General features: G+C 43.8%; 1 protein-coding gene across 10 annotated transcripts in view; it reads right to left on the bottom strand.

Annotated features, from left to right (window-relative positions):
* Positions 1–27,119, bottom strand: part of ERBB4 (erb-b2 receptor tyrosine kinase 4) — a 480,224-nt gene that overhangs the window by 150,928 nt on the left and 302,177 nt on the right. For all 10 annotated transcript variants that reach the window (XM_032445687.2, XM_032445688.2, XM_032445689.2 and 7 more), the window contains exons 4-5: positions 17,169–17,303; positions 781–846 (exon numbers count right to left, since the gene is read on the bottom strand). In XM_032445687.2, coding sequence (XP_032301578.1) covers positions 781–846; positions 17,169–17,303 — 201 coding nt within the window. The remainder of the gene's footprint in view (positions 1–780; positions 847–17,168; positions 17,304–27,119) is intronic.

The following is a 27,119-nucleotide window of genomic DNA, read 5'->3' as shown; positions in this document are numbered from 1 at the left end:
ATAGAAAGAAAATGTAAAGAACAGTTCTATTCCCACAAGAGGGGAAAAAAAAGAAAAAAAAAGAAAAAAGAAAAAGAAAGGAAGAACTTGTAGAAAAAGCTCTTGATTTTCTCCTCTATTTGCAAATATTTTGACTGCACTTCCAGCTCCTCAGTGCCTTTCTGAGAGAACTGAAAGCATACAAGGAAGAAACTCTCTCAACATGTTCTTCTTTCTTACTCATTTTAATGCTCTCCAAATTCAAGAGGACAGACATTGTGAACAGCCCTTCACTTATTACTTCCCTTACAAAAAAAAAATAAAATCATTATTCTCTTTCAGTGTAACTCAACGACATTTGGAGTTATTATAACAAGAACAATTCTACAAGATAATTAATGCTCCCAGGGAAATTAACAGTATTCCAGTATTAGGAACTCTGCAGCGTCAGGCCATCATTACAAATTTCCAAATCCACCGAGTAGATTCTCCTGTTCCTGCAATATTCACTTCAGTGTATTCCAAAATACCCATCAACATACCCAAGAGCCACGCTCCATGTTGCCACCAGGAAGTGAAAAGAGAATTCATGCTAGCTTAAGCATTTTTGGAAAGCACAAGAGAGGAAAGAAAAACACAAATTCACATGGGAAGGAAAACAAGAAGATCGGTTGGTAAAAACCTACAGAACAAGCCTTGAAAAAATTTAGAGCTGCACTAAAAGGAATATATACCATCTCTCCACAGCTAAAATGATAAGATCCCTTTCATGTTTTAGCCTTCAGGGTCACGCTTACTTACAGGTCTGGCAGTGATTCTCTGTGGGTCCCCAGCATCGGCCCGTGCAGGACTTGTGGCATCGACCACCTTTGGGAGAAAAAGAAGTAGAGAGAGATTACAAATGCAGCTTCAGCAACAGTTAAATAGAAGGGTCCATATTGCCTTTGGAAGATTTTTATGCCTTACAAAGGTTAAAATGGTGCCCTTAAAAAGCCCAATAAATAGCCAGAATTGGCGTCAGACCTGCACGAGTACTTCATACTGTAAATCTCTAGGTCTGCTAAATACGATGGAGACATTTTAAAACCAAAAATGATGCACAAGATGAGGCACAATTCCATCACCCAGAGCTGTTCTCTGTGCACTGTGTGTAAGTCTCACTCATTCCTCCACTGTACAAGGGATGGCTGAGCAAAAACCCACCTCATCTTGTGTTCAATTTTCACCTGAACAACGAGGTAGTAAACTTTGAAGACAAGCAATCAAAAGCCAAACCTCCCTCCTGAAAGCTTACAGAGTCTTCACAAACATTACGCAGTAATTCAGGACTGAAATCCTATGCTGAGAAGGGCACTGAATTCATGCCTTCCCTTTCATGGCTAACTACTACCCGCTGTGCAAAGAAACAGATAGCAGGCAGAAGGACTGGCACATTCTCTAGCTGTAGGTGTCATTACCTGAGTCAGCACTCTAACAGTCCTATGCCAGCTCTGATGGTGAGCAAAGGTACACCTGAATTCTGCAGTTCCCATCTGAATGTGGCCAAGGAATGAACAACTACTTCTGTCTTCTGACTCTTCTGACTGCAGTAACATGGCCTCACCTTTGATTAAACTTGTACTCATCACTGAATACTGCCAAAAATCCATGAAGTGAATTCCCACATTGAACTTGATCCACAAGCTTACCAAAGTCTTCAGGAAACTTTTACTGCTGTGCTAATGGCACCTGCTGTTAACGCTGCTCTATTACACCCTGCACTATATCAAGTGCTGTCCACATGCTCTGACTTGAGAGCAGTGTCTCTCAGCTAAGGCTGGGTCAACCCAAAAGAAAACACCACTCCTTTGCTGGCAGTGTACACACAAAATGTTCCATAGTTGAGTAAAACTGCTGTTAGAGCTGCATCAAGTAGGACTTCATGTTGCTGCTTTTCTAACACCAGTGCTTTTGCATATCACTGATGATCTATTGATTATGCTGAGCAGTAATTACACACTGTATGCCAACTACCTTGTTAAAGCTACCAGCTCCTTGCTGCACTCATGTTCATTTAAAGCAATTATACTGGGGGAGCGTTGTTGCTGACATCACTAGCACATAATTTGCTGTCACATTCTGCCATCTGTTTATTTAGATCAGAAATATACTATAACTACATAATGCAAACTCGTTCTGGCTGATGGGGAGGGGACTCCATCTGGCATGAATAATGCAACTTTAATCAGCAATAACAATTATTATGATTATTAAGAGGCTACTGGAGCCCCGTGCAGAAAGCTAATGCATCCATATTGATTTATAAGAATAGAAACTTTAAAAATAGGTAAGGTAAACAGCAAGTCCAAGGAAAAACATTCAATAGGCAACTGGTAAGATACAGTTTGTTTCCTAGTCAGGGCACTCACCTTGCTGAAGAAAAACAGGTTTTATAAAGACTGACCAACAGGACAAGCGGGCAGAAGGTCGGATACATGTTCAGATAACCTCTCTGCACCTGCCTTAGCTCAGGCCTTGCTGGAACATCACTGACGGAGGAAGCAGAGGAGGAACAGAAACCCAAGGACAGGAGAGCCGGCTCCATTTTTCTGCCTAATCCTTTCTTCTGGTCAAAGCTCACATCAGTCTGGCTCCAGGGGTCTGGAGTTCAAGGGGAAAGCTACAGGTCTTGTAGCTGGACACAGCATAAAGCAACACAGCCTGCTCACAGCCCCTTGGCTGAGGCAGAAGAAGGAACCGGTTTGGCCATTTCTGCCCCTTTCTCTTCCTGACTTCAGCCCCATTCTGAATCATACCTCATGCACTGGGCTTTCCACCGCAAAATGGGTGGAGAGACAGCCAAAGAGATACTTCAGTCATACCTCCAGGTACCCTCTAGGTAGAGAGTCCTCCTGCACTTCTGCACAAGCTACACTTCAAATAAAAACCTCCAGATTTGAGACTCCTAGGTGCTGAGCTGACCCTTGCTATGCAGCTACAAACATACTCAGCCAATACTGCTTCTCCTGGAAATAAAAGCGATCCAGCATCTTCAAAAATCATTTAATTTTTTTTCATAACTTGCACGCCTGCTTTCTGGTACATGACTTTGTTTGACAGTGTCAGATGATCATTTGCATTTAAATAGAGATATTTAACAAAATAGCAAGAAAAGGCTGCCAGTTTTCTGTTTTCTCATTGGGAACCCAAAGTCTCTGCTTCACTGTTTTCACCTTTCTCAACTGCACAGACAAAAACCAGCAGCCGAGCTGGTAGGCAGCACACTTCTGAATCATATTATTACGTGTCCTTTGAAGGTCAAATACACTGAGAATTAAAAACAAGAACCAAAGTGCCTCCCAGCAGTGCATGTCTTTCTTGGTTTAATAAGAAAAATAAGTTGGTTTGCTCTCAGTATGGACTGGTCAAGATTCTGCCCTCCCATAACTCAGTATTCCACCTAGTTTTCCCCCTGTAACAAGAACAGATTGCTCCCCATGAAAGATCAGCTCTGTAATTCTAAATACAAAAACAGCTCCATGGAAGTCCATATAAACAACCCAGAGTGTGAGGAACATTCATGGGAGGAATAGTTTGTGTGATCAGATCTGTATGTCAGCTTTAGACAGTTACAAATCAACTGGCCAAGAGACTGATGAAGTCCTACTACTGTGTTGCTTCTCACGGTTCTTTCCATATACATTCCTTTTAGATTGCTGTGAACTGACTTAGATTTGAGAACAACTTAGGAAATAATTCTTAGCATAAGAGATTATTTTTTTATTCCTTGCGTCTCTAAGGTACATCAAAACGCACCAACATATAGCAGCAAGGTCTCAAAGAAGTAAGTAATAAAGAAAAGGCAAACCATGACACTGCGCAAGTGTTCTGCCTTTTGCTCTGAGGCAAAAGCCAATAAAAAGAGGTAATTCATTCCGGCCATTACCGGCACTGGTCTCTGGCATCAAGATACCAAAAGCAAAATGAAGTCTAAATGGTAACCAGAGGCACCTGGGAACAGCCAGCACCAGTAGAGAAGCCCAAACTCCCCCAAAGGAGCAAAGTCCAACTGCAACGACACATTACGTATATTCATAGTACAATCAAAGAGTTATTTATGAATTAGGGGAGAGTCCAGTGGACTCTATACACGCAACCTTGTCCTCTTGCTGAATTCTTGCACAGTAGTGAAGACACATCAGCAAAAGGGTTTCTTTTCTTTGTAAGCGACATATGGAAAGAAAGAACCTGGAACAGCCTCCTGCCCCCTCTACAGAAGTGATGCTACAGTACATTTCTGCTCCAGAATAGTAGCACTGTTTTGAATAGATGATGACATTTAAGTTATTAGAATTCAGAGGAGGAGGGAAGGAGTTAAAAGGAGGCTTACATAATTTTTACAGAGATTGTTCTGAAATCTAAACTCAGAAAGGGCAGATTTCCACAGGAGGATGAAAATTAGTTTCGCTCTGGCAAACTCCATGTGGAAAACCAACGGCTTGTCTCCTGGGCTCATCTCCCTTGACCAATACTAATGCCACTTATCTTTGTTATGGAGCCTGGTGCAGAGTACCACTGTCATAGCTTCCAGGGGAGGTTTTTCTTTGTGGAAGATGCCCCTGCTCCGCTGAATGGAGAAAGTCACAGGCAGGAAGAGCTAGCTTGCTAGGCTGGGAAAGACCAAGGTTACTTTATCCTTGTGCTTTCCAGAGAATTGAGAAGGGCTTTCCTTTGTCTCCACGCTGACTTTATTATTTCAGGAACAGTAAACCACAGAGGATTAAGTTACTGACAAGACAAGAAAAATGAAGTCCTCCTCTTAGCTCTAAGCTCAGTGTAGTATGGAGAATGCCGCTTCTACCCCATCAGCTAACCCAGCTGCCTTAAGCAGACCCCTCTCAGCAGGGGAAGGAAAGCAGAAATAAGAGAAGAAACGGTCTCCCTTTGTACAAAGCTTGCATTTATGGATGGCTTCTACCAGGTTAATAAATCATTAATAAATGCAAGCATATCTGCAGCATACCGATACCAAAGTGCAAAGAAACACAGCCAAAACCAGAGGCTTTGATGGTTACAAGACATGGTAATAAGGAAGCTCTTCACTTGTCTAACAGACTAAAATGATGAACTACCAAAACATCTACAGATCATAACTAGCTTCTTCAATTAAATTCACCCTCAACCTAAAAAACTTCTCTCCTGCAATACTGCTAGCAGTACCAAAAGAATGCTCAAGATTTAACTTTATGGTCCAGGAAAATAAAACACAATCAAAATATCATTCAAACAGCACAGCATTAATGGGAATTAAAGCTACCACTGTTGTGATGGATTGTTCTGCCTTTATCAGGCCGTAGTGCTTTCTGAGCCCTTGTCTGGCAATTCCTATCATCACATACTCATTCATTCACATTTCTTTGTTAAATTAAAATAATTTTGTGTTTCCTACCAGCACCGTGCAAGTCATCAGATCTCTTCTATTGATTTGAAAGTTCAGTAATTAGCAGACCCTCACACTTTTCACCATTTCCTTACTTTATAACAGAAGAGATCTGCCTTGCAAGAGTAAGTTTAACTTCCAGAAAGAGAAGAGAGCATTGACAGGAACATCTAGTATTCATTTGCTTTTCCTCTTCACATAAATGTTACAGGCTATTGAAATCAAAGAGCCCAATCCTCTACTGCCATCGAACTGTGTTGCTTTAGCACCTCTGGATGTTACCACCAGTTTTCCAACATAGAATAATAAAATTCAGTCAAATCCAAGCTTTTCTCTAAGAAGCTGTACATGGCACTTGAAATTACTACTGCTGCTGTGGAAAACAGCTGAACTGAAAGCAAACTTCAGCTAACTATCATTTCCAACAAGGACTAACAAGTCTGCCACCCAGCCTCATGCATCACCTCTATCTTCCCTGACCTCCCTAGCAGATAGGAAGAGAAACACAAATGGGGAGGGACTGGGACACAGGCAGCTGAAAAGAACCTGGTGTGGAAGATAGGTCTACAAAATGAAGAGACAGGCGCTGAAAGCAAAGGGAGAGATCTGGGGACAGCATGAGGGAGAGGCAGGGCAGAGGGAGCGGAGATAAACACCAACCAGCACCAGAGCAAACAAAAACTAACAGCCAAAGGGGATTCGTTTCTACGAGTAATGATGGAGATGGTGCTCGCGCACGTAGGGGACTGGGAGTCTGTTGAGCGTTCTGAAATTACAGAGTATCAGCAGACATGCTGGTGGCAGGCACTTTTGATTTTAAGAGAGATTGGCCACCAGAGGTAAAGGAATAAATGGAAAGCCAAGAAGAGCATGTCAGCAGCACCAAACGGGCTCAGGCCAGTGAATTCGTATTTATCACTGACAGCTGCGAGCTGATAGCAAGCGCTCTGTAATGTTACTTCAGCTGCTACAGAAAAATGTCTTCAGGCCACAGGAACGACTGCAGAAAGGGACCTGAGGGGGGTAATGAAGACACCAGCTATTTTTCTCTGCCTGGAACTGACAGCACTGGTAAGGCTGTATGACTTGATGCATTAATTGGGGGCTTGCTCACCCACATAACATGAAAACCTTTGCATATGATGTGGTGCAAAACTTTACACTGATTAAGCAATTAGGAGCTATTAATTATCACCGCTTATAGCTGTTAGCGCAGAGCAATGCAAGCCAATTCCCCCCACTGTGGTGGCAAATTAGTTCCAATCAGCATCAAACGCATTTCTGAACACACACGTAGGGATCCCAAGCAAATTGGGAGACACAGCCAGAAAGACCTAGCTTTTTTAAAGATAGGTCAAGTGGTACCTGCCGCTTGGCAGGCTCATCAGGAGCAACAAACCCCAGGAATCTCCCCTTATTATCATTACTCCTAATGAAGTGCATTGCCCTCTGCGAGCCACACACAGTCTTGCACACATGCAGCAGGACTTGTGCTGCTAAATGGGGCTACGTGGGATAGAAATGGAACTCCCTGCCTCATCTGGGCCAGCCTTAAAGCACACAGACCGTCAGCACCAGCTCCCTTCAACCACATGGCTGTTACTTACTGGGCCTTTCCTCTGTGGCAGAGGAGAGGGCACGGTCCGTCAGGTATCTTTTCTGGGCACTGTGTGTAAGCCCAGGAGGAAAATCTGTGTGCTGTTAAAGGAAATTTTCAAAGGAGGCGCTCAGCCAACTCAAAGACACGTCGAAAAGTAAATGCCAAATGTAGAGGTGCTCAAGTGCTTGTTTAATACCAACTCCTCCACTCCTCAAACAGATCAACTAAGTCAATACCACGTAAATCAAAATAACGTCCTCTATTAATGTTCTAGCAATGCTGCCAAAGCAGTAATAAAGTTTGAACAGCGGGGCATACAATTTCCATTTTTTAAACAAAGTAATAACCAAAGAGAAAGGAAATAGAAAGTTGAAATCCAAGCGGCTTTAAAATTCATTGTACTTGTTCTCGATGCCATGCAGTACTTCCAGAGCCTAGCTGGGTGTGCTGACATTTTAACCAATCCTGAGTCAACTCAGTGGAAACCTCAGAGAGAATTCCCTCATCCCCAGGAAATTAAGCGTCCAGTTTTGGACAACCTCTGGCTACGTGTCCTAATAGGCTCATCCAGATCTAACTGCTTCTTCAAAACGTATCTCTGGCTGCCCAAACAGAAGCTATTATTACAAAACAATAACTAGACCACAGAGGCCCTTTCTCTGTTGGAAAACAACGCTCGGCTATGTACTCTGCTATTTACATTTAGTGTTTGAAGTCCACAAATACCCACTAAAAATAATCATGCAAACAGATTTCAGAGTGCGAGTTCCAGGATAATCTCCAGCTATCAGAGATCAGCACAGAGGTGACCCCGTGGCCATTCTATCACATGGACGTAATGCAGTGAATTGGTAATCAAGTCCAACACTGGATGCACCCATTCGTACTAAACAACTTGCAAACCCCGTGTCTGTGTGTTTTGGAGCAGCCTGCCCACAGCTGCCCCTCAGCACACTGCACCCCTCACAGTGGCACAAAGCTGACCACACCGTGCCTGGATGCGTGTCCTGCAAAGCAAGCAGCAGCCAGCTTCCAAAGGGTGGAGGCACGCAGTAGCTTCAAGAACTACTAGATGCAATTAAGCAGCTGATTTTTCAGTCTTTCTTTTCCTTTTCCTTCCCTAAGCAGCTCTTCAAAGGCAGCTCGCTAGAGCAGCTGCGGCTTGCTGTGAAAGAGCCATTCCACCCACCCACCCACTACAAATCTGCCAATTACCGTTCAATTAGACCGTTTAAAATATTTGGAGTATTTGGGCTTTATTTCCTACTTTCAAGAAACACCGGTGTTTGTGATGAAGCAAGCTGCTTATAATGGAAAGGGATGCTTTCACTTACGCTGAAAGTCTCCCCCTTGTGTAATATACCGCTTAAACACCAATCTGTTTATAAACAGGTGGTGCACACTAATACATTATACACACACAGGTTGCCTTCAAAAGATAAGCATTTACCAGGAGTTGCCACAAAATACAGTGTGGAGCGCTGCTTCAATTCTGCAGCTACAGAGCAAGTACCACACTGTAGTATCTTTATACAAGAGCCTGATACACTGGCTCAACCTGAGGGATGACTCACTCCCTACAGATGCTGTCAGAAGAAAGGAAGACTTTAAAACAGGACAGAATTGTATCAAAGATGGGGTTGGTTTGTTTTTTGAAGTATTTTCAAGGCAGAGAGACACCCGTGTCAGAGCTTCTACAGAGACCATCAGTGCTGGCTTTCCCCATCCCATCCTCTCTGAGCCCACGACACCCTAAGAACGCTGGCTTTGCAGCAGTTCCTATGCTAGATCCCTGGATTAGGCTTTGGCAGCTTAAAGACTTGTGTCCTCCCAGCATTATCTACAGGCATTAGCCAGGTGTACCTGCTCTTCTTACTTTTTATTCCATGAACTCAGCTAGTAGAGGGAGCGTATTTCCGTTAAAAGCCAGGTCCACATGCCTTTCAAATCTGTCTCAAGGACATTTACCAATTGACAAATCCTTTCTGAAAACACAGACTGAAGTTATTTATTAGGAAACTAAACCGATTCCCTTTATTCCAAACACTGCTCTAAGACAGGGAAAAGCATTTCCATCACCTTCAAGCAGTGCAGCTTGCTACACCAACACAGAAAACAAGCCCTGCATTCATGTATTCCTCCATCTTCAGTTATACAACCCAGCAAAAGCTATCCTTTAAAATAAATGCCTTCTGTTACTGTGTCTGTCTTTCATTTCCAGCTAAGTACAAAACGCCTGTCCTGACAACAGCTTCCTTAATGGCAGGACGAGCAGCTTCCACATAAACTGAGCAAGAAGTGGCAGGACTTGCTGGATGTCTCCGATTTAAATTAACTTTCCATTAGAGACATCCATGAAACTGCAACTGCTGCTGAAACATCACACTGCGAGCGCTTGATGTGTTCTACATGGAAGAAGCTTTCAGGCAATGCTAAAGAACAGCTTCTGCTCCTGCTATGCCCCAGTGACACCCATGAGGGAATGCGTTCGGGACCACCTCCACACAGAGGCCCTGCTCACTGCTCTCCAAATGTGCATTTAAAATGTTAATTGAACTTCAAGTCTTCACCTCTATGAAAGGTTATAATTTAACCAGCTCTGCAATAACAAATGTCTTCAGCACATACTTTCTGGAATGCCATTTTCTCTGTAGGTAGTTTCCAATTTGGATGTACTCCCCAAAATGAGACACCAGCTATTCTGAAAGTTGGCTTTAAGAGTGAATTAGTCACTTTGCTCCTTTCCTCCAGCCAGAATACAGAAACACTGCTGTTATTGCAGCCTTTTTCAGGGCAGAACCACTGTGCTTCCAAGAACAAAATCACTTGCAAGATAATGGCACAAAAGGCAGCCACCTCATGTGTGGTTGGGTACCACTGATTCTGACTGACACATGTTCACTGTTCCACCTGCAACAGGAGGCACCCTCTGGTCTAAAGGAAAACCTCCCATGCTCTTAAATCCACACCACATTCAGCTCTCACGAGGCTCTGCTAACTAACTGCAGTGCCACCCAAAGGAAAGAATCACAGAGTATCCCGAGTTGGAAGGGAACCATAAGAATCATATGTCTGAGAGTACCATCCAAATGCTTCTTGAGCTCTAGCAGCTTGGGGCCATGACCCCCAGATCCCTCTCAGCATTCCTGCTGCTTTCCAGCTTCTCATCCCCCAGTCTGGGGTGAATATAGACAGCCAGGATTGCTCCTTTCCAGGTGTAGAATCCAGCTCTAGCTCTAGTTTAAACTTGAAGTAGTTGGTGAATGCCCAGCTCTCTAATGTGTCTACATCTCTCCTCATGGCTTCCCCACCTTTAATCAAGTCAACGACTCCTTCCAGTTTAGTATTACCAGCAAACTCAGTCAAAACACCTTCTAGTTCTGCATCCGAGTCATTTATGAGGACATTAAAGAAAATTGGCCCTAAAATGAAACCCTGAGGAACCCTGCTAATTACCGGCTGCCAGCCTGACATAACCACATCCACTATAACCCCCTGAGCCCAACCCGTCAGCCAGCTGCTCACCCAAAAGGACTCCATCCTTGCTACCACGCTGCTACCTGACTCACCAGGTCACCAGGGTAGTGGACCAGAGATGTGGTGCAGCACAAGACTGCTTTGGAAAGTCTGCTTGGAAATGCTGGAGTGCACATGTAACATTCAACATACTTAGCCACAGCATCACTGAGAACCTGTGGAAGGTGGGACCCTCAGAAGAGACTGTAAGGATCTGAGGTAGCCATAACTATCATGTAGTTACTTCAGAATTAAATATCCCATGGTACAACTTATAATATTGCACCTATCAATACTACCAGCAAGTTACTATGCTCTGTGAACAATACAAGGCCTCTATTAAGGTGGTACTTAACTGGGGCTGTATTAATTTCATCACAGCTTGTTTTAAACCAGGGCTAGCTACCATCAGGCCTTAAAGTAGGCTGACATAAAGAAACAGCTCTACTAAGCTAAGTTTTTGCCAAGTGTTTCAATTACTGCAACATTTTTAAGAAATATCTTTTTAGAAAGAGTACTAAGTAGCAGAGGCAATAGGGTACATAGCATCTCCCCAAGAGAGAAACAGAGGAAAAGAGAAGAAAAGCAATAAAAAATATGGAGTCAGCACTGGTTCAACTGAATGCATACAGTGCAGAGAAGAGTACGTCAGACAGCTCAGCCCCATTCCAGTATGTGCATGCAGGTACAGCCAACCCCAGCCTAAACTGTTTGCTGCTGGACAACTGAGAGCTGACTTTGTAAGGCACCATGACACTGACTAGTTCATCTTCTATTCCTTCTGAACAGTAAACACTTCATTAGGTTTGTCTGTATTTTTCAATGTGAACTGAACACCTGAAAAATGCATTAAGAACCAGCTACTTGAGGACTTCCCAAAAGCAGCTGTAAGACCTAATGCAGCATAGCAGGGCTGTGGTTCCAAGGGATCATCCCTGGAACGATGCTTGTCAACACGCCAGATAAAAGTTTAGAAATGATTCCGAAACCTCAAGCACTGCAACATGTAGGTGACAGGAAGCCTGAAACCCCAGCAGATGACAGTGCAGGGCAGCAGCAGCACAGGGATGGCTGGGACTGTCTGAAACACACGGATGTCAGAACAGATTGATTACCAGGTTCCTCACGTGAAGCTTCAATACAAAGGATACAATTTTCACTTCTATAGAGTTATGGCTAAACCCACGATAAAACACTTCACTTCCTCCATTCTGAAAGAACATTGAGAAATATTTTACATTGAAGAGCAATTGAAATTATTCAAGAGCTGCAAAGAAAAGCCTCACAGTGCGAGCCATGAGACCCTCTGTCTATTTAGCTTATGAAAATCGCATCAAGAGGTGAGCTGATTACACTGTGCATCCCACTGCTGCAGGGAGAAAATGCAGAGTACTCGAGAGCTCTTGGAGCTAGCTGAAGAATACGTAACAGGCAGCAGCATCTGCGTTCAAATCAGAAATAAAGGCACCCAGCATTATTTCTTCTAGCAGCAGGAGGTAACAAGCTTCTTGAGGGATGGCCACCACCTCCACGAGGAGCCAGGCTGGGTGGTGAGCTGTGCTTCAGAAAGGTACTGACTCAGTACCAGGCAAGCGGGCAGTACTTTGGGGCACTGGAGTGCAGGACATTAGAGCTAGCAGTGTTTGAAGGCTTCTTTTGCCCTTAACAAACCCATGAAACAATAGGTAAAAGAGAGGGAAAAAACTTTAAAGAAGCATCCTCCTCAAACACACTGTGGGATTTACTGAAGCACAGGCACGCGGATGAAGAACAAGCCTTTTCTTCCTATGCATCATGGCAAGAATGGAGAACTACTGCCTGGCTCAGAAGCTGCAGCTTTACACTACCAGCAGTGATTAGACAGAGAAGTACTAGGTTAAGAACAACACCAAACAAAGCTGTTCTGCTTGAAAAAGTTCTGTGGATCTCAGTGCACTACAGGAACTGAGCACAAACTCCAGCTCAGTACAAGACTTCAACAGGTGCATAATGCTGTGAGTTCAGCTGAAGCTGGGCACTAGTTAACTTCTATCTAGTATTTCAACTGAATCATTTGCTAAAAAGCAGCTTGTTTGATTTTTCCCCCCAAAAAATGCCAAGTAATCTTTTTATCTTTATTATCCAAAGTTCACAGCTCTGTCATGAATATGCACCCACAGACTTCAGCACTTTTCAACACATTGTTGATTATTTGAACCTACGCTGTTTGCTGCGCACAGTGACTCCAGCTCAGCCATTCAAACCTTTAAGGCTTTCCTGACAAACAAAACCTCCAAAGCAAAGCTCCACTGGAAACTGCTTGAACAGTGCCCTGTAACAACCTGCAGCAGGCACACGGGGGCTCCCATCACACCAAAGGGCGGCTAAGGACAGGAGGGCACTGATGAAAGCAGCCAGCCTTACTGACACAATGCATTGTCTCCAGCTAATGCTCCAGCTAAGCGGAGAGGAGGAGTTCTACCAATGTAGAGTCATTTTAGACAAGTCCGATCCTTATTCCCTGCTTTATTTCTTGCTTGGAGCTTTACCTTGGATTTCCAGCTCCAAAGGGCAGGCCTCTGCCTACGTAATGGAGACCAAATCCAGCATGGATACAACAACAGGGGAACACGCTCTTGCAAACTGTGGCATTAGCTAATGCCACACGTTAGCTAAGCTATGGCTTGTGTTTGTGGCTTATTTTTAGAAGGACAGGTTTTTAGTATGGGAGTAACAAACGGACTTATATACACCTAAATGGATGACTCTGTTCCTTGATTAAGCAACTTTGAGATTTCGAGTACCTCGAAGAGAAGACTAATTATATTACAAACCACTGTAAAAGCTCTGTCCAAAATATATGAGTAAGAAAATGCTGTGCCAATAGTAAATACTATATTATTCCACTGTATGAATCAGAATGCCAGGCACAGAGGTAACTGCCCTCACACAGCTGAAACACACAGGGTCCCTGGTGCACATGTGAATTGCATGGCAGCAGTACACACAGAGCCCTACACCCACAGCCACTGGCCACAGTCATCTTCGCAGTATGAGTGTATAATCCAAAGGTTTCTAACATGAGCTTTTCTGCATGCATTTGATCAGAGCATGAAGAAATGGGTAGAATCATTCCAGGCTAAAGAAAAAGGAGAAGTAGCATTTAGGATTCATACATCTGCAGCACTTCTATTACAGTAGTTAAGACACTACGGCCTTTTCAACTGCTTTCTTAACGCTGAAATGACAATGAAAGCCTGCGATGAAGGGAATCAGAAGAGCAGCATCCAGGGAGCACAGCATCCCAGGAGCGCACTGGCCAAATTCTCTTCTGTCTAGCTCTGATGTAAATGAGGAGGCATGCACAGAGCTGGCAGATCCAAGGTTCGGAACAAGCACTAGTTCTATTTCAAAGCATTTTCATTTTACTCTACCCTTTTGTCTTTTTCATCTGCTGATTGCTGTGGAGCAGCAGGGATGCCTGCATGTGCCCTCCTCCAGGAAGTGCAACCGCTCTAAGATGTTGTGTGTGGCTGGGGAGAAGAGCAGCACCAGCAGCTTGAACACAGGTCTCTGCACTGAGGATAAGGATGAAGGAGCTCAGAGCTGGTGCACAATACCTGCTGCAGTACAGTCTGGCACAGCCGAAAACCTGGGAAATGCTGTGCACTGGGCACTTCTGAAGGGCGGGGGGCCTATGATCTGTAGGGCTTCAGGGGAGATATGATGTCCACTAGCAGTGGTCGGAAGCAAAGCTAGTGATGCTGAGACATGGGCTACCTGGTTCTGAAGCTCATGCCAGTCAGCATTTTCTTGGTGCCACAACCTTCTCTGTCAGAGAGCACACTGGGATGGTCACAGTGCAACAGCCCTAACCACTCCTGTGGCAGATGCTCTCCCTCTACTCCTGCAGCTCAGAGCCACACACGTCACACAGCTCAACCCATCCACCCCATCCAACATGAACACCTTTACACAGACTTCCCTGAATTCCTACTAGTACAGCCTCTGTTGAACTTGACACAGCAGATTTGGCAGATTTACATTCACACAGTGACACAGCTGCCCTGACAGACCTCTTCCGCCTCCTGTGAAAGCTTTCAGATAAGCAGTAAAAAAAAATTCACTTTTTTTCAAGGTATTCTGACAGAGAGTCCCAGAGGGCCTTCCTGATATCTCAGGCACTTAGTGTATTCTCAGTAATGCTGAGCAACATGTACTCAATAAGTTCCAGTGGACTTAGTTGAGATTCACATTTGACAGAGGCACCTGAGACTTCAGGCAATGTAATACATTCATGTGAAATAAACAGGACAAATATATTCTGGATCCAAAACACACGACTCATAGCCTACATAGGAAAGTACTAAAGACTCTATGATGCTCTGAGTATCACTTGCAGAAGTGGAAAAACAGTAAGAGTGAGCCAGTGTAACATACTCCCTTTCTCCTACCTTTTGACAGGTCACAGTAATAAAATTCTACCGTTCTTGCAGTGATTTGGTTTGAAGGTTTATATTACATATACACGTGTACAGGTATTTAATTTTAGCTGCTTTTGAATGGTGATTTCTGCATTTAACTTCCACGCTTCCCAAAGCCTTTAACAACACTTTAAAGCCATCTCAGCCATTTGTTTGGTTTCCGTCTAACAGGTTTCAGATTTTCACCTACGTAAGTTGTGGAGAAATAAATAATTTAGTTCATTAAGTCAAATTTCACAGCACTTATGAATAGCATTGACGTAATCTGGTTTCTTGGAGAAGGAGACCTACATTTGTTAAATTAAAAACCATCCAACTGGGCCCTGTGTTGTTTCAAAGACAGGAAAAGAATCAAGATTTGGGTGGCTGCCTTAATGAAGATGCCTCACAAGGCAGCTCCCAGTCACCCCTTACATTATGCTATCTATCAGTTTTATCAAGCACAATTAGCAAAGCTCCCTATGTTTGCATGCAGCTCAAAACGAACCACTTTTACTTTTCCCCAGTAAACCAGACAGAGAGACATGTACTCTTTCATCCTGCTGGGGGAGCTAACATTTACTTCCATTATTTTCCGGTGGTGATTCCAAAAATACTCAGCACCGACCTTGTTCTGATTCCTCTGGAGTCACAAGCAGAACTTTTGCTAGCTCAGAAAGATATCATTGATGTTAGTTGCTTTTCTAAAAGAGCTTATTGCCTTGGTATTGCAAAAGCATTTTCTGGAAGAGCTGGCAAAGGTTATGAGAAAGCCCAACAGAACAAAACAGAATAACAACCAAGTCTCTCTTGTGTTGAAGTAAAGATTCATAGAAGGGTACAGGTACTCCCCAACCTTCTAAGGTTTTATCAGTTCTGCTCAGAACTGATCATTGCCAGTGATGAGCTTTTTAATATGCAAATAAGGTTGCTGGCTGCATTGCAACTGTGTCAGGTTTGCAGCCAGAAGGCAGAGGAGCAGAGGCTCAGCTCCTGAGCTGGCAAATGAGGACCTGAGGAGTTTGGCAGGCTCCCACAGGAAGCCGTGTCTCAAGTAGCTGTGCTCTTTCTTCGAGGGCAGCAGGTGAGACACACAAAAGAAAGCCGTCCTTACAGAAAACAACTGGAACACAAAGCACTTGGTTAGAAACCAGTTTGTGCTTAAAATCAGGAAACTCAATCAGATAGTCTTTATCCAGAGGCTGTTCGTTGTTTTCTGAATGCTTAACATACAGTTGAAGAACTTAAGGTCTTACTTGACTGCTGCAGAAGCTAAGGAGGCAATCAGTGATTTACACATCCACGCAGGACACCCAAGGATGCAGCAAGTGCTCCAGAACAGCCTTGTATCAGGAATGCCCAGAACAACATCTGCTCTGGTGTCATTCCTGAATTCAGATAGATTCCTCCCAGCCTATACCTGAACTTCAATCCAAATATACCGTAAGAGTATGATACGCATTTGAGAACATTTTCCTACACTAAGAATTTAAATTTAACCACTTCATATCATTGCATCACTGATGAATTCACCACAAATCACTACTGTCCCAAGAACCATCTAAAGATGAATAACTCTAGGGAAGGGAGACAGAGAAACAGATCAACCACATTAATGACAACATGCAGACAACTGGAAAACAAGAACATTAAAACAGGGAGCACACTAAACCCAGAGATGCTAGTGATGCTGTGAAGGCCACCCCACTCTTGGCAAATTGTTTCTTCACAGATACACACCAGATAACAGAAGACCTGCTTCTTTCATGTTCCTTTCTTATTTCAAGTGTGTGTATCTGTGAGCTTGTACCATAATTACTCCAGCAGCTGATTATGATAACACAGGTGGAACACTATGACCAGACTAAGCTGCAAGAACAATTCCATAACAACAATAATGTCTGTGCTTCCACGGCAGTATGATGGCATTAGAAATAACCAGAAATAAAAGAATATGCAGAAGAAAGAAAGTAGATGAGAAAAAAAAACTCAAAAAATGTAAGACTTCACAAATGCTCTCTAAGGATACAGGGATTAGTGAAGATTAGGATGTGTTCTTGTAAGTATCATATAAACTTGGAAGAACGTAGCAAAAGGGGAGAAAGAACAAATATAATTCTCTGTAACAAAGGATCGGGAACAAACTTATGGTCATATTTATACTGTGTCACGCTGTGACGATGACAAGACAAAGAATAAAACCAGTACTTACATCCCGAGCTGCCATTTGTTGGAACCAAAGTGAAGTTGGAGGCCCAGGGGTTACGCACAATATCCTGCCAATGAATGGTGTCTGCGAAGCAAAGGAATTTGTTCTGGCCAACATACACCCCTCCATTCAGTATTTCTGCACAAAAGAACAGAAGAACATAGTTGTAAGGCTTTAGGCATACAGCTAATTAAGTTTACTGCTGCTATGTGCACGGGAGGAAGAGGGTACAGAATTCAAACATGGAGATTCACGCTGTAACCTCACCTAACACCGAAAACAAGGTGGTAAATAGCATACAACGTTTACAATCAGGAACTATTTATTTATATACAGAAAGAGCCTGATGAAGACAGGCACATAGCTCATAGCTTACTGACTGGGTTTCTGTGCTGTTCTAGTGCATTCAGGTGTATAAGAGTGGTATTATTTGCGGGTAAAATAAATACCAGGACTTAAGTGACTCCCAAACACACAAGCAGTCACATCATGCCTCATTTCATTAATACGTATGGACACTTATAACACAGAATAAGCGGATGTGCCCCCCTGAGGTAGGAATACTCTCATCCTGGAGTAAGTAAGGAGGGTAGAGCTGTCAGGCTAAAGCCTCCTCCACCACTTAGTGACAAGAGACCGCAGCTGAGCAAAGGAAAGTTGAAAGCTGGTTACTTATGGCACCTCCCCATGACATTAAGTGGTGCCATGCGGCCACAAGTGTCTCACCTTACACTGACATTAAGACGAAATCCCAAGCACTGTGGCAATGTCTGGGTGGGCTGATAGTCCTTGTCACAAGCTTCAGAGGGAATACTGAGTTACACTGTCACATTGAGTACAATGTTACATTGACAAACAACCAGGAGTTACTGTGCTTTTAACATTTCAGAGCACGCAGGACACAGAACACAGGGCAGGCAGCCCCCAATGCAAGAACATATTAAATAAAGGATCATCTGTAAATACATCTTTCTGCCATATTAATCAGTTCAGAGTATTGATACCTATTTCTCAGAAAGCTTGGCTTTTCATAGAAAAGGAGCTTAAAACCAAAACCAACAACAATATTAATAATCTTATACAAAAAAGAGCCCAGATTAGAGTTATAGCGATGATTTGGTTGTATGATATTCTTATGATCCCTGAAAAAAACCCACAGCCGCCCAGCATCTGCTAGCAATTCTGCTCTGCAGAAAAAGGAGGACTCAGAAGCACACTTGAAAACATGATTACTGCTGATTTCTCCGTGTCGCCCCAGCTACACACAGGATCAGCTAATCCACAATGGCCCAGATTTTGATTAAAAATAACATCTAACAAGCCATGGAAAATGGAGAAATCTACCCTGATAGCTTCTCAAACACTGGCACGTGACTCCAAATAGTGCCACTGTCAGCCAGTGCCCCTGAACACCTGCTGCTGGCATCATTTCTGCTTTGTAGAGCATTCACTCATGACAATACCCATCAAATTTTCTGCTTCCTCCAAGAAACTTGGATGTGTTCTTGTGTATCAGGCACTGTTTCACTCTGAAATATTCCTCACAGTTTCAATTTGTGGAGAAATACACTTTTTCAGTGTCAAAGTAACCATAAACTGGCTTCTCTTTAATGAAAGCTTTTCCTGTGATTTACGAGGAGCCAACGTAGCAAGCGGCCCCACTTCCCTCACCACCGAATAATGGCTGCCGTACCCACTGCCTGGCCCCCAAAATCAGGTTAATTGTGTTTGCCCCAAACCTCAGCATCTCTCACAGATGACAGGATTCAAGTCTACACCATCTCGCCACACGAGCAGACCTAAGAAACCTGAGTCATAGTGGATAAGGTGGGCTCTTACAGCTGTTGAATGGCCATAAACTCCACGTTCAGTACAACCCATAATGTGATTTTGCTCTGCTCCTCCCATTCCGTTGGATCTAAACTCAGCCCCCTTCTAGCTCCCTTTCCCCAACTGCTATTGTACTGTTCTTTATGCAGAGTTCTCTGCCTGTGTAAATCAGCACAGATGTATTGGCTGCACTGAATTAACAAACTCAGATTCATCCGCTGCTTCTGTGCCCTCTCTTAGCATGAACAATGCCTGGAAAGACCTAATAAACCCCAGCACGTGTTAAGCAAATGAAGCACAAACACAATCAATATACAAAAGAGTTACTGTATAATGAACTCATCATCATAAAGTCATCATCTCCTTTTAATTTACAGCACTGAAAGTGGGTGATAAAGTTAAACAATAAACAGGAGGAGCAAGGCGGGGATGTCTGGCTACGCAGATGAGCAGGCAAAGGAAGGCAGACACAAGAGAGTTTTTTATTACACCATGCAGCAGGAGGAGCCCTCCTGCTGGGCCCTGCCAAGGACAGACAGTGGCCAGAACAACACATCCACCTGTGGGCTTGATTTCTCCTGCAGAGAATGAAGCTGAGGGCTGTTGAAGACGCATGAACAAGCACTGCTTACAGCAGCAACCACTTTAAATACCTTAGAGAGGTAATGCATCTTGCAACTTTTGTGTGACACTAGAACACGATTAATCCAAACCCAGCCCTGCTACCTGGAATGGAGCTACATAGAACTACGTGTGTTCCCACACTACTTCAACCAAGTTACATGAAAATAAAGCAGTGAGCGCACTCACCACTGACTGCTGTCATTATTTTGCTTATTGTGTGGAGAGCTGCCAAATGATTGTGGGTAACTTACATCTACATATTATTCGAATTCTGTTAAATGGTTATTTATCCAGGGACTGCAATCAGAAATGTATTATCCGTGTTATCTGCTACTTTCTGGCTTCCATTAGTCAGGAGATGAAGCAGAACGATTACCAGGTACTCTGGTAACCTACCTTACAGTGCCAACAGAAGAGCAACAACACATACAGGTCTCTGGCAGCCACCAAATACAAACATATACTTGCACAGAGACACAGAAAGATACAACATATACAGCTTACACTTGGTCTGCTACATTCAAAAAGGGGCTACATTCAAGGCATTTGCTCTACGTTTGAGTGGGGTCATTGGAAATGTATTACCAGCCACCAGAAGCTTCAGACACAAACGGACAGTAGCTCTGCACATACATCATCTGGTTACACTGGAGATGGAAAGAACTTCTCATCCACCTGCCAAAAGAGCATTTTCTTCAGCTGCTTTTTTCTCACGTACATTAAAATCCCCCATGGTCTGCTACCCAACTCCTGAAGTGAATTCAATTGCCAAAACACACTCGCATTCCACTCTGTACCCTTAAGCGCAAATAACTTGTGTGTTGATATGCACTGGGAGCTGTTGGCAATTACTCTGCAGTAGGATCTACTTCTAAAATAGTTATAAAATTGGTTATAAAACTGCTACTTTTATTGAGGGTTACGAATTAAAAGCTCCTTTCTGGTCCCATGAAGCCAGCTGCCACACTGAACTGGAAGGAAGCACAACGAGAAGGAAAAGCACTAGCTCTATGGTGGACAGAGAAACAGAAAATAGTTAGATAACTGTTAGTAACATCCACTAACAACCTCAAAAGCAAAACAGAAGACACCTTATACCTTGCACGGTAATTATCCACTATAATGAAGCAGCTGCCTCTTACACTACACCACATACCAGTGCTCTCTGCACAGACTCATCGTACAGCGCATATTAATGACACTTACTTTCCAAGGTCGGCCTCCATTTGAGCCAAAGCATCTCTGCACACTGACAGCGCTGCAGCTTTGCCACTATCACCCAGATGACAGGGATTTGTTGTCAGATACCGTATCACCCTCAAAACACTGTCAACACTTGAGATGCCGTTTGTAAAAATGGCTTTGGCCTGGAAATTTCATACCAAACCAAGTCTTTTGATCTCTTAGCACAGTAGATTGCTCACGACCCACTGGGAAAGCACTTCAGGTCCATCATTAATAAGCTATGTCTTAAGGGTAATGAGAACTGTGTGCTTTAGGAGACAATAGCTCATCCATCATCAATCAAGGTTTGAAGTTTTTATACAGATGATTTAAGAAGAGTCGGACTGTGTAAAATTGAAATGTCACATTTGTATCGGGAGACAGGGGGAGCTTGATAATGAAAATGAGAGTTTTAACCTTCTCCATTTCAGCTCAATGACCATACAGAGAAGCTCACGGATGTGGAATCTGTGTACCAGCTAGAAGCCCCGCGCAGCCTTCGATCTCAATTACACAATTTCAAGTAAAGATTACTTGGGTCATTAGCTGGAAGTCAGTTTCAAGGCTCGACAGCAACAGCAAAATATTCTTTATTTCTATCACAAGCACTCAATGTTATGCACAGGCTATGAGCCCGTATGTCCAATTGCTCAGTAACTAAGAATGCTGGCTGTAGTAACTGAGCATAAATCTTTAAAATCTGCGTTGCTTCCTAAATGACAATGAGCAATTTCCTTACTTTTCACTGAGTTGGATGGACTACATTTCACCATAGCAGTGTGTGAGGATGGATCTGCATAGTCCCTGTGAGTCATTCAGCTACTTCATTAAAGGACAACAGGCTCTGGCCAACCTGTCTTCAGCAACCAAAGAGAGCTTCAGCTTCATTTACAGCTTACATCATATTAAACAAACTCAAACAGGACACATGGATCTGCTCAGATAACTCCTGACTCTGTGCATGTCCTGAGTTCTCCTTATAAATACACCTTATTAATTTTAAGGCATCATATCATTTAACATGATATTTATTTTACTTTGTAAAAAGAAATAGAGCTGCAAAATCTCCCAGCCCTTTGGGGTAAATGAGACAGATTTACAAGACACGTTCCACACCTACCCCATTTGCAGAGAACCACATACAGCATGTAACTCAGCATCGGGCTAATGAGTCCCATTTTTTCCTTGTGCTCTGAACAGCTACTGAGACCTTAGGGCACATAAAACACACCTACATGGGCCCCGAGAGCTTCAACGTATGGAGAAAGTCATCCAGAACAGAATGCAGTAGAAACAGCTAAATGAAACAAGTAACAGAAAAACATCCCATCTACCTGAAAGAAAACAGTCAACTTAAGACGTGCTTCTTTCTCCAAGAAACAGTCCTGTTCTTCAGTGTAATATACTTTACTAAATATACTTGGCTTGTGCTAAAGTAAGGAGTATGTCTCCATAATCCAGATAGATTGAGCTGTACCAGTGGCTGCTTAACTAAACACATTCTGCAATGATCACTGCAGCTTTGGTGCACTTAAATCTCAATTCCCCCTACATGTTTAAGCCCAGGTTTAAACTCTTACCATCTCCTTCCCCTCCAATTCCGATGGAGTTTTCCTACTCCACTCATTACTCCACCTTAGTAAAGGAGAATAAAAGGATGCACTGACTCCAACCAGAACACTTTCCTTAGCCAGGAACCTGCCATCAGCAGCACAATACCCTTGGTTCTAATTAACAAGCCTAAAGCCATATGATCAGCCCTAGATCCAGCATTTTCTTTTCAGATGTTACCTGCAGAAGCAGCAGGAGCTGTTTACAATGCTCCCCACCTCATTTGTTTGGTCCCACTCACATCACTGGCTTCTGAAAGCTGTTTGACCCTGTTGACTTTGCAGGTGAAGAGCTTTACCATAACACACAGACTCTGTTACAGGGATATTAATTTTCAGGAGATTATAATTGCATCACTAAAGTCAAATGTTAGTCCTGGTGTTAGCAGCCAACTACCTGATTTACTGCTTTCTCAGTCTAATTTTCAGGGAGGACAGGCAGATTAACAGGTATAAAACGTAACGCTGTAACGATACAGCTTCCTGTGGTGTCACCGAATTAGGAGAGAAGCGCTGCAGACATCGAGATGGACATTCCTGCTGTGCACCCATGCAGTGCTGACAGGTCACCACACAGTACAACGCATGAGAAAGAGCAGAGGCTGGAGCAGATGATTCCTGCATGTCCCTTGCAACCCGAGTTATTTTGCCACTCCATGATGACCAGCCACCTACAGCACAGTTCGTACAGTGTTCTACTGCAAAGCGATGAAAAAGCACTTTCATGATGCAAGACACCATGCAGAATAAACCATTTATCTAAAAGCACGTCCCCCACGTGTGTCAAGAAGTGCTACAGCCACAGGCACGCAATGATTCAAAGTGCTCAAAACCTGCTGATCCCAAATAATCCTCCCTTCCACCCTGTCCTTACTCCTCAGCAGAAAGCCAGCAGAGATGATGTACAGCCAGGGCAGATGATGTACAGTGTGCTGGGTGCACCTGCAGGGCACAGAGCACACCAGTATCCCAGAGGCCTCATCTAGAGGCTCTGACAGATATCGCAGTACTGGCATTTATTTCTGCTGTCTGATCAGCTTTAACAGCGAGCATCCTGTGTGATATGATCTAATGGAATGACCCGAAGCAGCTGTCCCAAGGCTTGCCTTTCAGTCTTTCATGACACAGACTCTGCTCTCTGTGTCAGGCATCCTCCAAATCTCTCAGCAAAGACTGAGCAGATCCCAGTGCTGCTGCTTCTGCCCTGTGGAAATGTTACCCGTGCCCAGAGGTTGTACATCCACATCGGCTCCTTCACCTGTCACACCAATCAGATGCTGCAACAGCACGACAACACACAGCCAGGCCACTCCTTCTGGCTCACTGCATTGGTTCATTTTTCCTCAGAGATTGTGCTGCCACGGAAGCATCTCTCCAGATGGATGGTTTCTGCTCCTCAGAGGCAGCCTAAAGGAATGCCAGGCAGTGCTGAGAACCTCCCATTTCAGGACAGAGAACACTGTAGCTGGTGCTTAGAGCATCATCTTTCACTTAGCATCAACCACGTGAACCAAATTTGAGAAACAGTGCTCAAAACAGTTATATTTTCCTTCCCTAAACTTATTACAAAATTCTCATCATAAAATGTTCATTTCCCCACCCATGATAAGGACACGTACCTTGACTGATTCACTTCTGTGCCACAAAGTCAGACAAGCGTTTAAATGCCTCTCCTTGGCAGGGCACTTGATAAATAATATTTTGATCAAACCTGAAATGTTTCATGTCTGCTAATGGCAGCTCTCAATTTATCTTTCCCATCTGCAGCAATATGTAACAGTGAGTCTACCACATCCCTGTCCTCCTGGAATCAGCTCGTTATGGGAGGCATTGTGCAAGTCAATGTTGCATGACAGTTCATATGCCACTGCTGCATCCTTCCCAAGTACTCCTTTCATGTGGGAAGCCAAGCTGCAGCATGAACAGAAACCTCATCAGGGCCGGGGGCATCTGAGCGCAGCAGGGCTTCCCTGCAGCACCCCTGGAAGCTTCAACTCCGACATTACTTGGCAGTGTATTTTGTGATTCTTTTCACGCAGCCAGACAAATTCAAGAAGCCTGCTTTCTAGCCTAAGCACATCTGGCACTCAGGCCGTGCACTTGGCAAACAGACCGATGGCCTTCTGTCTTGGAGTGCGAGCGCCTCAAGTACATCCTGATTGGCATCAGCGTGCAGAAATTCCTTCTCCCTTCAATAAAATAGTTAAGATCTGTATGTGGTGGTAATTTCTACCATTCTCTGAAAGGCTGTAAAAAATTACTGGCTCCACAGAGCCCTTCTCTTTCAAAACTGTCATAATGTGGCTGGAAATACTCTGGGAAGGATGCCCAGAGCTGCGTCCAGCTGCATCCTGAGCTTCAGTACAAGCATTTGCATACTGGCTGGTAATTGGCATGCAGCTAGTTGGATGCCAGATACAGCAATTGCATAACCCAGCTCATCTTTTTTTCTGGGCTCGAAAGAGTCTCTGTGTGCTGAGATTAAAACCTCTACAAGGGATTTGTTCACAGACACACATTTCCAGGCCCTGTGCTCAACCTGTCCTGAGATACGACACTGACTCTTTGAAGAGGAATTTTAATGGAAAGCTGTCTGAGGTGGGAAGCACCCGTGCCTCTCCCTGGCTTTGCTGTGCTGAGGAACGCTCATGTCCAACTGCCAGCCTGCCTCCTGCACAGGGGCTGCCCAGCAGCTCTGGTACAGCTCCTTGGAGCAGAGGGCTGGGACTGTTTGCCCTCTCACCACTGCAGCTGAACACAGCCAGAAGTCAGCCTATAAACCAAATAACAGCCTTCCTGATTGTTCTCATCAACACTCCTTTCTTGTTATTTAACAAGTTTGCTAAGGTCTGAGCCTCTTGCATCCCAGCTTGCTTAGTTTTTTCCCCCTTTTTGTGCTATAACCGCAAAGAGGTCACTGTCAGTCCTGCTTTACGCTTCTGCACACACACTACATTCAGGCTTGGAATCTGATGGGATGTTGGAGAGCCTGCTCACGCTGCCAAGCACTGACACCACAGGCACACAGCCAACATGTGCCCGCTACCTGCTCTCCAGCCCCAAATCTCACACGTTCCTCAACCATCACATCTGGCCACAGACCACTTGGCCTTAGTTACACCCCAGTTCTGCGTACCTAATAAAATATAAGAAACAGTGTCAACAAATGAATTGCAGCTATTACAAAAAATAGTTTTTTTAAACACAGAATTTTAACACAGTTAATTTTAAGATATGAACCTCAAACCAGATATTTACAGTGGCAAATAAGCACCTTAATCATGCCTATACAATCACTTGGGTCAGTGGGCACTAGAACAACAGTGACACAGTATTCAGCACAAGGCACAGCTCAGAGTTGCTCTACTAACATTTTTAGGACCACCATCTTTCTCTTCAAGCCTTCTCTGTTTGAAGTTCTCTGAGTTCTTCTGCTTGCTATTAAACAAGTGTCTTCTCACCTCCCACCAGTCTTCATTCCATGAAGGCCTCATCCTACCTGCCTTCTTAAAAGCTGTCATGAAAACACCCCTTCTGTCCTTCTTTCTAGCAATACTGTGACCAACATGGCTGCAAACACTCCCAGCACACACCTCCTTCCTTTCCCCAGCAGATGAACTGCCCTGAACTCCATCTGCTCTCCATTACAATGCAGTAGACCAGGAGTGTCCCCTTGTTCTGGACTGACATGAACTTGAGACTGCAGTGTGATGTGCACCTCATGCACATAGAACATCTCTGTTCATTGCATGGTAGGCAGATTCTGCCCTGTACCCATGCAACCTGGGAAGTAACAAGGCTAACCTCCATTGCCATAGCTGGTGGAAGAGCACTCTTCCAGAAGGATGGGTTTGCCTCCAGCATTTCATCACTGTGCCATTAAACTAGCCCAAACATTTCCTATCAGCAGGCAGCGATAGTGCAGTTTGTCCTTGTCTGCATCCTAGCTAAACTGTGTTTGGCACTGATTAATGACATCTATTTCAATGAGATCATTTTTAATAACATAGACAACAGGAGGGGAGCGCAAGCACCCAGACCCACCAATCCTGTCATTACAGCTGCCATCCTCAGTATTAAGGACAAGTCTGAATATTTTCTTTGCCCAAGAGCTTCCCAGCACACAACAGACAATGTGCTGAGTGCAGAGAGGGCAGAACAAAGAAGCTGCTTTCCCAGTGTCAGGTCTGGGCTCCTTTGCATTCAAACTTGACTCTTTGCACGCCGCACTGCCCATGCTGTTCTGTGGCTTTTCTTAGCACTGTCTTATAAGGTCAATCCATCGTCACCAACACAACTGATAAGTAAATAAATTAATGGAAGCGATATCCTAAATGCTTGAAAACTTCTTGCTCAAATTGCATACTAAGTCAGTATGAGGCTGCACAAGTGATATACCTGGCTGTTCCTGGCCTTCAAAGGCTAGAAAACATCTGTTGGTTGGCAAGAGCAATTAATTAGTGAAACTGAAAATATGGTTCCATTTCACAAAGGCTTGGATGAAGCAGAGGAGCGGGAGACAGCTCCAAGAAAGTCAAGCCTCATGAAGGCAGTAAGCTGTGTGCCTCTGGGCAAATTCCCAAGGCTGAAATCTCAATGAACTTAATGGTTCTTAATTCCACAGGATTTCTAATTACAGCTCAGAGAAGGTAATGAGATGTGATGT

Source organism: Coturnix japonica, chromosome 7 (assembly GCF_054131305.1).
Source record: "Coturnix japonica strain WE chromosome 7, WE-NBRP24, whole genome shotgun sequence".
Taxonomy (NCBI): domain Eukaryota; kingdom Metazoa; phylum Chordata; class Aves; order Galliformes; family Phasianidae; genus Coturnix; species Coturnix japonica.
The sequence above is the reverse complement of the archived record's forward strand: the minus strand, read 5'-3'. Positions and strand labels throughout refer to the sequence as shown.